We start from the raw sequence: 12626 nt of genomic DNA on the forward strand, positions 1-12626 counted from the left end.
CTATATCAACCCAGGCTACTTCAGACAGACGCTTAGGATATGAATACGAAATTAAGCACAGTTAAAAGGCAACATTAAACCTTTGGGACTATATTTTTAATTTCTTGCATGTCTGCTTTTTAGCATGAAGCCATCTATTTTGATCCTCATCGCTTTTGAACTCACCTTGAGCTTTAAGCCCCCGTTTCAGCAGTTTATTCAGTCATAATTACGCTACGTATGAGATCCTGCCAGAACTAGCCAAGCCATCAGTGCACCGCCCGAAGTCATTGTTACTTACACAAAGACACACAAAGGGTAATTCACAACCACACATCCTCTGCATCTGTGCATTGTCTATAATCCTTTCTAGTGTTTCCTGTCTGCTGAACTTTTTTTTCCCCTGGTTTGGCCTTTCTAAATTCTTCTTAGTTAGTTAACTAACGTAATTGGGAACACTCAGTGGGGTCTCAACACACACTTCTGCGGAGACTGAAAGAACGGGGCCTCTGACGTCCACAGTGAGAAGGGGGCGCTCAGGAAGACACTGCTTATCACAGGGCCCCCAAAAGCAGGCACAGGGACCAGTTCACAGAGCCCCCCGCAAGCTGCTCCATGAGGGCGAGAGGGACACCTGTGCACTCGGGCCAGCTCATGGGCACTGAATCCAAACCACAGAGAAACAGGAGGCCACGCAGCAGAGCCCGGGGAGCAAAGCCCTGAGGACACCAATGCAGGAGCAGGAGAGAAACTGCCAACAACAGGCTGGAGCTCCTGACGGGACAGGGACCATGAACACACGGCTGTTTCCAGCAAGCCGGGTAGGCAGACGGAGAGTTCAGCCTGGGCACGGTAGGAAAAGGACCAGCTCACAGAAAACAATGGGGATTTCCAAAGCCTGCACCAAAGAAAGAATTTGAAGACCCAACAGGTACAGAAAAGGAAAGCGTGATCTACCTGGCTGGCACCTTCGGCCTCTTGCTTCGGAATTAGGACTAGTTATACCCTTGACCCTTGATGGTGGTCTCCGAGTGGTGGAGGGATGCCCTGAGACAGAGGAGAGGGTAAAAGAATGGTCAAACAACACCCTCATTGAGAGGCCGAGGCAGGTGGATCACTTGAGGTCAGGAGATCGAGACCAGCCAAGCCAACATGGTGAAATCCCACCTCTAATAAAAATAAATAAATAAATAAATAAAAAACAAAACAAAACAAAACAAATTAGCCAGTGTGGTGGTGGGCACCTGTAATCCCAGCTACTCGGGAGGCTGAGGCAGGAGAATCGCTTGAGCCTGGGAGGCAGACATGGCAGTGGGCTGAGATTGTGCCACTGCATTCCAGCCTGGGTGAGAATTTGTCTCAAAAAAAAAAAAAAAAAAACCTTAAGTCCAGGAGGAATGGAAATCCAACACGACCAGGGTTAGATCTAAGCTATGAGAACTCATGGAGGGGATGCCCCGGCCCCAGTGGGGTTGCCTGCACGCTGGCCCAGGAAGGCGGACCAACCAAGTCATCTCTGAAAAAATGAACTCCTCTGTCCACTGGATGCCATCTCTCCTCCTCCACATCAGAGACAAAGGTAACAAGAAGCCCAGGTGCCAGGTGGGCCCTGCCTCTGTCCTACAACCTGAAGATTCTCTGTTTTCTTTCTGATGGTGTTAAATCCTGGAATGAATCCAGCCCACAGCAAGGCAGATTTCTTCCATGACAAGGTGAAAATCAGCTGCAGGTTTGACAGCCTGACACAACCGGCAGAGAACAACAGTCCCCGTGTGCATTCTGTGAGATGGAGGCACGCTGGTTATACTGGAAAATTAATGGACAATAAATAGTACCATTCAAAGAACATTGACCATTTTCTTAAAATGATCATGTTGCAGGTAACTGAATAAAGTACATCATGCCAGTTTCTGTTTCTGGGAAGGTCGTGAGCAATTAAAACATGTCCCTATTCCTCTGAAACTAGAAGCCTACGAGAAAAACGAGGCAATCTCCTTTTGTGCAAGGGTTTGGTGGGGCATTTCCTATTAAGTGCCACAGGAAGCAGGAATGCATAACATAATCATCAATAAACAAAGGCCTACAGAAACAACCCTTCTTTTATCCACCTCCCTCCAAAAAACTTCTGTATCTTCCTGCTCCTCCAGATGCTACCCAGTGAAGAAAGATGAGTCTATGTTGTTAAGAGATAGTAAACGTCAAAGAAAAGTGTTATGGACTAAATGTTTGTGTCTCCCCAAACTTCTTACTTGAAGCCCTAACCCCAAAGGGATGCCCTTGGGAGATTAGAGTTAGATGGGGTCATGAGGGTGGGGCCCTTAAACGAGATCTGTGTCCTTAAAAGAAGAGACACCAGAGTTCTTTCTTGATCTACTATGTGAGGACAGTCAGAAGGCAGCTGTCTGCAAACCAGGAAGCGAGCCCTCCCTGGACCTCAACTACACTGGCACCCTGATCTCACACTTCCAGCCTCCACATCTCTGAGAAGTAAATGTTTGTTGTTTTAAGCCACAAAGCCTGTGGCATTTAGTTATGGCAGCTTGAACAGATTAATACAGTCCAGCTCACTTTTGGACTAAGTAACAGTTCAGGCAGGAAGTATTTAAGTTGGATTCAGAAACTCCCTGACTCCAAGAACTATCTAAAACAAGCACTAAAAAAAAAAAAAAAAAAAACAGGGGGTGGGGGGTGGTGGATAAAATAATTTTGAAGGAAAAAACCAAGGGAATAAATTCTAGATATAGAGAAGGAAAAAACCTCAAAAAGTTTCATCTCCTTAGCATCTGCAAGAATATCTAAAAGTCTATCTTATTTTATAAACATCCCAACATAGGAGAGCAGTGGGCTTCTTAAATGACCCTAACCTTAATGACCTACTTACACTCCTTAGAAAACCAAAGTATAACCTTAAGACTGTGATCACAGATTAAATGTCTAGAAAAGGCCAATCTCTTGATATACATTACACCACTCAGCAGCCCAGTAAGATATCCTTATCCCCATTGTACAGGGTAAGGCGGCTTCTTTCCCCTCCTCCTTCCCCAAGCGCCAGAATGCTATTTCCTCTGATTCAGGGCAGAAAGAGAAAGGCTCAATGGCCCTATGTTTCTCAGAGGTGGAAAGTATAAAATCTAGTCCCTTTTCCCAGGTTTTTGAAGCTAACTTCGTAGCTACTTTCTATGACCCATTTCTCTTCTATGTTGCTGAACAGTTGAGAAATCTGTGCCCTCTGAAGAGTAAAATGAGGGCCACGAGGAGTGGCTCATGCCTGTAATCCCAGCACTTTGGGAGGCTGAGGTGGGCGGATCATCTGAGCTCAGGAGTTCAAGCCCAGCCTGAGCAACATAGTGAGATCCCATCTCTACAAAATAAGAAATTAAAAAAATTAGCCAGGGATGGTGGCCCATGCCTGTAGTTCCGGCCACTTGGGAGGCTGGGATGGGAAGGTCACTTGAGCCTGGGAAGTTGAGGCTGCAGTGAGCTGAGATCATGCCACTGCACTCCAGCCTGGGAGACAGAGCGAGACCCTGCTTCGAAAATAAATAAATAAATAAATAAATAAATAAATAAATAAATAAATAAAATGAAAAGTAAGTAAAACTAAAGGATGATTATTTTTAACAATGGTGGTGGTGTTGGGAGCGCACAGCAGACAGTGCTGGCAGCAGGGAAGAGTTCGCAGGGAGTATGCTCATCTCCCCTGCACACCCCCCTCCCACTGGACTTCTCCGCATCAGTCATGGAAGCAGAACACTTTCCAGTGACTTCATGGTGTTTGGGAAAATGAGAAAATCAGCCTAGTATTTTCCATGCAGGTATGAAGTTTTATTCTCACCTAGATTCCAGTCAAGGAAGTGGTGCTACCACGTAAGTTACACAAGTCACCGTGGGACTTGAAATCAATTTCTACAAATCCAAAGTACTAGCATCTGTCCCCATGAGCACAACAGGGGTAGTAACAGCCTCTCTTCCCGGGGATGCTGCTCTGCTGAACGATGCAGCAGAATCCAGTTTCCACCTTGAAACCACTGGATCTGAGGAACTCAAAAATCACACTTTGAGTGTCCTGTCACTTTTTAGTTCTTCTTCCTGTACATAACCTTTCCTGCTGGTGATTTAAATACGGGGGAAGTAAGTTCTTGAGGATGAATGGCTTTTCCAGAATCTTCTTCTTTTTTTTTTTTTCTTTTCTTTTCACGGGGTCTCACTCTGTCACCCAGGCTGGAGAGCAGTGGAGCAATCTTGGCTCACCGCAGCCTCCACTCCCAGGATCAAGCGATCCTCCCATCTCAGCCCCCTAAGTAGCTGGGACTACAGGTGCATGCCACCATGCCCAGCCAGTTTTTTCTATTTTTTGTAGAGACGGGGTTTCACCATGTTGACCCAGCTGGTCTCAAACTCCTGAGCTCAGGCGTGAGCCATCGTGCCCTGCCTATTCCAGAATCTTCAGGGGCCCCCAAGAACTCTCCAGTTAAATGAACAACTAATCTCCAGAAAATGCTACGACAAGTAAACACAATTTATTCATATATTATAAAGACCCCAAATTATCGAAAGAGGGAGACGGCTCATAAGCGAATATTTCCTAAGCTTCCACGGAGGCATATTCCATTGCCGCTTGTGAGCGTGAGTCCCATAACTTCCCAGGAAAGAAACATCACAGAGAACATAAGAAGCCACTAGTCATCCTTTGCTTTGCTATAAATTTGTACGCTGGCAAGTAGATATTGCTCCTAAAATTTATAAAGCAATTAGATACTAAGCGGAGATTTATACACACAACTTTACGCACAAAATAAATTTCTCCTGCTGGGTTATGAATCCCAGGGCAAACCCAGGCTTACATCCTTCCTCGCAACACGACAGGCTCTTTGTTTGTCATCAGAGTCAAAAATTACTCAGGATAGACATGGAGGTGTTGGCTGCTTCTCAACATGGTGACAGCAATAATACTAATAAAATGCCACGTTACACGTCTCTACGCCTGTCAAACTTAACGCAAATGCAAACACACGGGACACAGGACCAGGAAGTGTTTTCAATTAAAGCCTTCGAGTGACAGAAAAGACAAATATAACTCCTCTCCTTCATGTACTCAAGACTAATATCGGCAACTAATACGGGAGGAAATTCTCTGGTGATTTTAATAAAGCAAAGAGCCACGTCCTTACTCCAAATACACCTACAAAACTCACCGGAATGAAGATTACCAATTTCTGAAAAAATATGTATTTCTTCCTTGGCATCTCTAATTCTACAAGAATCCAATATTTCTGTTCTGAGGTTTCCCATTCAAAGACTGACAAGAGGAAGCAGCAGGGGGAATGGGGTGGAAGGGGCCCGGGCCAGCACCTGGGAATCTGAATTTCACTGCCTGTCCCCTAAAACAGGGACCTTGGACAACTAGCTGAACTCCAGTCTCAACTTTCCCTGCTGTGAAACAAAATTCACAACAAACATGCAGCACTTTTTTAGAATCAAAATAAACAATGTACCAGATGTAAAATCACCTGGCACATAGTAAACATTCAAGAATGGTTATTTTGTAAATACTGAGATTTTTAACTAGGTAGGTACAACAGAGACCGTAAGGCACGATTCTTCCCAATTAAGCCTCTGCAAAGCCATTTGATAGTGCATTTGAAGCTAACTAAAGTCTTACATGCCAGGAGAAAACATGATGATCTATCTACTCAGTGCTGTTTCATGGTCAGACTGGATTGTGGTTTGGATATTCAGATGGATGGATGGATGAATGGATGGACGGATAAATAGATGAAAGCTGGATGAATAGGTGGATAAATGGATGGTCGGATAGATGAATGCTGGATGAATAGGTGGATGAATGGATGGTCAGATAAATAGATGAATGTTGGATGAATAGGTGGATAAATAGACGAATGCCGGATGAATAGGTGGATGAATGGATGGTCAGACAAATAGATGAATGTTGGATGAACAGGTGGATAAATAGATGAATGCTGGATGAATAGGTGGATAAATGGATGGTTGGATAAAATAGATGAATGCTGGATGAATAGGTGGATGAATGGATGGATGAATAGATAAATACATAAATGGAAAGATGGGTGGATGAGTAGGTGGATGGACTGGTGAATGGACAGAGAGATGGGTACACAGATGGACAGAGATTTTGGAACCTACTTACGAGACTATCAAAATTCCTAAAAAAAAAACATGGAGAATATGCTCAAGTCCCAATCTATTGTGTCTTTCCTTTCTGAACCAGTGATTCCCAAGGAACTAGATCATCTTCCTTAAGGCCCCCAACATTGCTTTCTCCTTTGAGAACACTATTGATTGAGGTCTTAGGTTTTAGTCTCTATGGAAAGCATTGTGAAGTTAAAGTGCTTAATATTCACATACTCAGATACAAAAGATACCAGAGAGCTCATACATTTTCTAGAAACACACCCAGGAAAACATCACATCTTTTCCTAAAATACTTTACAGCAGCAAAAGCTTTGGCCCTTACCTGAAGGTGGGTCCATTCTGTATTTATTCTCTTGACACCAACCAACTGGTCGAAGTCTGTAATCCAAGTAAAACAACCACTGGTCATAGGATTCAGTGTCCTCCAATCCCACATAGCGAAGGCGTAATCTTCCTCCAACATTTTCAATCACACTAACTATCCAGTACTGAAAAGGGCTCTGGGAATCCTGAAGTTCTATTAAGGAACCAACTGTAATGAGGTCTATAGGGCCTTTCCCTCGCAGAGGCTGTTTAAACAGAAGCAAAACTCCTTATTTTAAACTTTATTTTAAGGTTCTCATGGAAACAGATGACAGCAGAAGATAATATTTTTTCACACCATCATCCAAGGTACTGGTGAACAGTCTGGTGTTCCCTCCACCCCATCCTTGCCCAGCCCATGCCCCGCCCCTTCCCCTTCCTCCCTCCCACACATCCATGTACCCCATTCCATATCCAACAACCAAAAAATCACAAGTCAATAGAAAATAACAGTTTATGCTGAGTTCTCACCAAACAAATCACCCTTCCCAGATAAAATTGCTTTTGTTAACAATCAGTATGCTTTCAAGAAGAGTTCTACCCAAATTTGCCTGGATCTAGAAAACGTGTGGTAGCAAACGGTCTACTTTTACAATAGACAGATATTTCTAATACGGAGCATTCAATTTCCACCATGACTCTTTCCCAGACATTCATCTTACTCTACTGGCCGCTACTCTAATGACCAAGATGCTCTCATACTTTGATTATGTAATGAAGGCACGAGTGTGTGTTGATAACATGTCGAACACACAGTAATGATCAGCTAAATTAGACTACTATGTAAAATTATTTCTACGTTTAACCTGATAATTGGTTGAGATAATTTATAATTACTGCCCCTTGTAAGAAACCTTCTTAGCATATGATAGCATATGAAAAGGGTGTTTGTTCAGCCAGCTTTGAAGGCAAATATGCTTTAGAAAATCAACATAGTGAGACAATTTGTCCTTTTTGAAAGGATGAACTATCATCATTTTGATTTGTTAATGAACAATTAAAACAGTAGCTCTAAAGATATATAACAAATACATCAGGCAAAATCTTCACAAAATAAAACCCGTTAATTATATTAGACAATGACGTTCTAAAGTGTCAATATCATTTGTGAAAAGAGGGAAAGTTTACGGTTAAGAGAATATGATACTGTCAAAATCCACACCTGATTAGAGAATATGATACTGTCAAAATCCACACCTTATTACTTATTACTTGTTGTTCACTAATTTTTCCCCTTTTTAGGGGCATTCTTAAGAAAAACAGACTAGGTAATTCAATAATTACTTATGACGCAGTGCCTTTCTCTTCCTGTTCTATTATATAAATATAAATACTAAATATAAATACCAAAATGTTTCATCATAAAATTATTTTCAAATAAACCATCAAGATTTCAGATTAAACTGTTTTTTTTCTTCAATACATTAAAATTTCCTTGGCTGCACTGAAATACAATCTGCCATTCCTCCTCTTGTTTTCACAAGAGAAGTTAATTCAATTATTGGTTAACGTGTGTATGCTCAAATCTTGGGGTCATGCATCCGAAATAGAACATTTAATGGAACCACTTATCAATGTACTCCAAGAGACTATATTAGCACATACATAATCTTGTCACCTGTTCAAAACAGTTATTCTACAGGATTTGATTTACATTCACTCATATAGGAAAGAGGCTTAAAGATATAGGACAGTAGGAAGACATCCTGGCATATTGTGATTTAAAAATTGGATTTGCATAGAGCGAATTTTTCCATTTGCTGACTGCATCACAGGGGAGGTTTCAGCAATGCCATTCAAATCAGTCACCTAAGTTATTCAGGACAAAACAGGAGGGGAGGCTATTTGGATGGCAGTGTCTGCGGAAAGCACGTATCTGCTGAAGGATATATGCAAAGGTGCTGTCAGGTCTGAGCTCACGTAACTGGGGTGCTTCAGAGATACATTAGATGTATAACAACAATACATACACCTTCCAGGAGGTTGGCGGGTGCTGTCCTCGAACCGGTCAAGTCACGTATGAGAAATTCTGTCCAGTCAGTGTACTTCTCTTTGATTGCTGGCAAGACAAAGGAGGAAAAAAAAAAAAAAAAACTTCAACACAGCAGCTAAGTATCCAATCAACTTAAAATCACAGCAGTTTTCTCTATGTAGGTTTGATTTCAATGTTTTTCTTAACCTTCATCACCAAGCTTCAGTCAATACTAAACTTTCATCACCATGCTTAAGTAAATACTAAAATTGAGACCGAAAATGTGTCTCTAAGTAGTGACTTGACATGTACCACATGCCTGGGCACCAAGGAGATGAAAGAATCCGAAGTCTTACAACCTATTTAGAAACTTTTCACAGATCACAAAGAAATGCTAAAGTATACAATTCAGGAGGTTCTAAGAAGAGAGAGAGCAGTGAGGCTAGGGAAATCAGAGAAAGGCTTTCCAGGTGGGAGAATCAAACCAGGCCCTGAATTAACATGAAAGGTTTATACAGTTGCAGAAGAAGAAGGAATCTGCAGACAGAGAAATGGGCACAAAATAACAAGAGGGGTGGACTGAAGGTGAAATGGAGAAACAGAGAAACAGGGAAAATAAGTAGTCCCCTCCACATCCATGGGTTCCCCATCCCTGGGTTCAATTCAACCGAGCATCAAAAACACATGGAAAAAAATGCATCTTTACTGAACATGTACACTTTTTCTTGTTATTATTCGCTAAAAACTCCAATGTAACACTATTTGCACAGCATCTGTGTCAACAGGTGGTTTAAGGTCTGCAGGAAGATGTGCATAGGTTATATGCGAGCTATACTACTTTCTGTGTGAGACTTGAGCATCTGCACATTTTGGTACCCTTGGGGGTCCTAAAGCCAGTCCCCCAGGGGATCCCAAGGGACGACTGCACAGTACACAGTCAGGCTAAGGCGCACTCCAAGCGCACAGCACTGGGAAATAATACTGAGCGGTAGGAACAAATTAAGGACAGTCCAGGAAGTCAACACAGACGCTTAACAAACAGGACATCTCTGTATAAAATGAATCCAGCAAATATATAAAGGTTTGAATGGAAAGAAAAGAGTCTAAAAGCAGGGAAACTGAGGCTGCTTCAGTTATCTAAGTAGAAAAGTGATAGGACTCAAAATAGGGGTGACAGCCCTGTGAATAAGGAAGGAATGTATCTGAGGCCTCTTCTGAAAAAGAAATATCAGGCTGTGGAGGGCAACATTCTACAAGTGCTCGGAACCCAAGACCTGAGAAAAGCGTATCTCCTTGGCATGTCTCCCAAGCGACAGATCTCCAAAGGCCTCACTGGGCTACACCCACATCCCTGAGGGACCTGAGCCTTCCAAGGGCACCAACAGATGGATGTGCAAAGTCAGCATAAATGACAGCGAGACCCTAGCCCCAGATTAACCACCCACCACAACTGGCTCTCCCTGTGGGCAGCCCGGGATCCACCCAGGACTTTACTCAGCCCCAGTAAAGGTCCAAGACCCAAGCACTTTGTGCATTGTTTAGGTTCTTCAAATGCTTGATGCAACCCTTCTGGCTCAAACCTAAAGCAGTGAAATTACTATAAAAGGGAAGTTGGCCACAAGGGTGTGGGGCAGATCTGGGCCCCAACAGGGGTTCCAACATCACTGGATGCATGACTTTGAATAATTTACTCAATTTCTCTTAGACTCTTTTCTAGCCAATCAAAGGGTGCCGGGTTGTTAACAATATTTTGCTTCTAAGGGGTGTTCTAAGGACTAAAGGAGAGAGATATGCAAATAAAATATAACCAACCCAGGCACACACCAACCAATTAATAAATATTAGCTCTTGTTTTATTAAAAACATGTACTAAATTATTACATATATCTTTGTAATCTGCTGGTTATTGATTATTCAAACCCATGATATCCAGACTGAAACTTCCAACGAGCTTTGGCAGAACTGCCAGTAGAATGGAGGCCAACATACAAGCCAAGCAGTGGCCAGACCTGCTGCTTCATCACTAACGTGCCTCTCAGTCAACATCCACCCACGCCCAAGGACGATCATCAGACCAAGAGCAAAACCAGCATGCACAGAACTCAGGCAAACAAGGCTGAGTCCAGCTTTACCTTATATGGCAACGTCCTAGCCTCACCCCACTTATAATAAAGAATAACTCATCTGTCCACTTCTATCACTACTTTTTTTCTCAAATAAAATGTCACCTTCCTTATTTTATACATACATACTCACATGGAAATACAAACACCAAAAATACTGTATGCTCGGCACCATGGGAAGCTGAGCATAAAACTGTGTTCTTGTGTTCTCTTGCTTCGTTATAAATGTAGTCATCATGTTTCAAATGCTACACCCTTTTCAAAAGTGGCCCTCTTGCATGGCTAGGGTCACTGAGACGAAAACAAAGATACACAGGCCAAATGAACTAAAATCTGGACTCACGCTATGCTTTACAAAGACCTTTCATTTACCCCCTCTGTTTTGTTCCTCCTAACAATGCTAACAGGGGCTTCTTCTTCACTAACTCTTGCCCAAGTTCACAGAAAACAACTAGAAAGAGCGGCCAGGTGCGGTGCCTCACACCTGCAATCCCAGCACTTTGGGTGGCCACGGCAGGTGGATAACAAGGTCAGGAGTTCAAGATCAGCCTGGTCAATATTGTGAAACCCCATCTCTACTAAAAATAGAAAAATTAGCCAGGTGTGGTGGCAGGTGTCTGTGGTCCCAGCTACTTGGGAGGCTGAGGCAACAGAATTGCTTGAACCCAGGAGGTGGAGGTTGCAGTGAGTCGAAATCATGCCACTGCACTCCAGCCTGGGTGACAGAGCAAGACTCCGTCTCAGAAAAAACAAAACAAAACAAAAACCTAGAAACAGCCTCAAGCCCCCAAGTGTTCAGAGCCCGATCTCACATGGAGTCTTTCCACTAGATTCTCTGATTCTCCAAAGCTTCTGCAAACAGATAAACCAGTAATTTACATTGCAGGCATGATGGAGATAATATGAAAATGACTCACATAAGTTTCAAGATTGGAACAAAATCTACAACTGTACCCCATAAATATGCATTTCATATCTCATTACAAAAGAAGAGCAATTATTATAATCCAGTGATAAATGATCCTGTGCCTAGCACAGGTCTTCTATATACAACTACGGGAAGAAAGCTCTATTTTCCACAGGGTTGCTTCTAACATGCGTATGATCCAAGTTCATGTTTAAGTGAAAATTTTTAAAATATGCAAGCACCCTACGAAGTCACTGCACAATGCTGAAATTTAAATTGTCCAAGTCACAGCAAGGGAGCTCCAGGGAGAGCTCTGACATTTACATCTTACGAGCCTCAAGTTCCCAGAAGTCCTATAGCTTTCCTTTATATGCATCTGCACAAGACTCAAGAAATCTTTTATGAGTCAGACTATCTAAATGAATTGCTCTCCATGAAAGATGTATCTATAAAGCCATAAACATACACAGACCACTTTAGGTTAAAAAGTAGAAAAGAAACGTTCTCAAGAATCTGGCTAATTTTATAAGAAAAACTGTATCAGTCAACATTTAACTCTCAAAGCTCTAAATGTTCAAATGTACCATAAACCTATTACAATAAATATTGCCATAAAATAAAAACTAAGTATAATCAATTTACAATTCCGAGTCCATGGAGTTACCTTAACCACTGATTAATTCAGTTAAATTCTGGTAAATAAAATTTGCCTTGCAATTCCTTAGAATTCACTGCAGTGGAAGCTAATTGGCATTGCTTAGTGTGACCATTACACTTCTAACTCGAAATTTTAAAACTATAAACTTTATTCTGCAGCACGTCTCCCTTCCAAAACTCCAACTCAGCGCTCTCAGCTGGAAGCCAAATCCTTGTCTATGATCATGATCTTATTCTTCAAATTGAAGGACCAATCCACACATGAAACATCACAAAACTCAAAACCTGCCCTGCGCCCAACAACAGCATCCAAGGAGAACTCTACAGCAGGAAAGAAAAGATCAGGGAGAAAAACACTCCGCAATTTCAGGTGGAGGAAGGTTTACCCACAACTTGGAAATCATCACTCCATGCTTTCAACTGATAAAGGCGAACTCCTAGAAAGTCATAA

At 42.2% G+C, this 12626-nt stretch overlaps 1 protein-coding gene across 2 annotated transcripts in view; it reads right to left on the minus strand.

The window, feature by feature from the left end:
* SFMBT2 (Scm like with four mbt domains 2) overlaps nucleotides 1-12626 on the minus strand; it is a 253380-nt gene that overhangs the window by 120154 nt on the left and 120600 nt on the right. Inside the window, exons 5-6 of one of the 2 annotated variants that reach the window (XM_037983322.2) lie at nucleotides 8487-8575; nucleotides 6476-6722 (exon numbers count right to left, since the gene is read on the minus strand). In XM_037983322.2, the coding sequence (XP_037839250.2) occupies nucleotides 6476-6722; nucleotides 8487-8575 (336 nt within the window). Of the gene's footprint in view, nucleotides 1-6475; nucleotides 6723-8486; nucleotides 8576-12626 lie in introns of those variants that run through there. The other variant, XM_037983323.2, reaches the window with a different exon arrangement.

Source organism: Chlorocebus sabaeus, chromosome 9 (assembly GCF_047675955.1).
Source record: "Chlorocebus sabaeus isolate Y175 chromosome 9, mChlSab1.0.hap1, whole genome shotgun sequence".
In the NCBI taxonomy this organism is placed as follows: domain Eukaryota; kingdom Metazoa; phylum Chordata; class Mammalia; order Primates; family Cercopithecidae; genus Chlorocebus; species Chlorocebus sabaeus.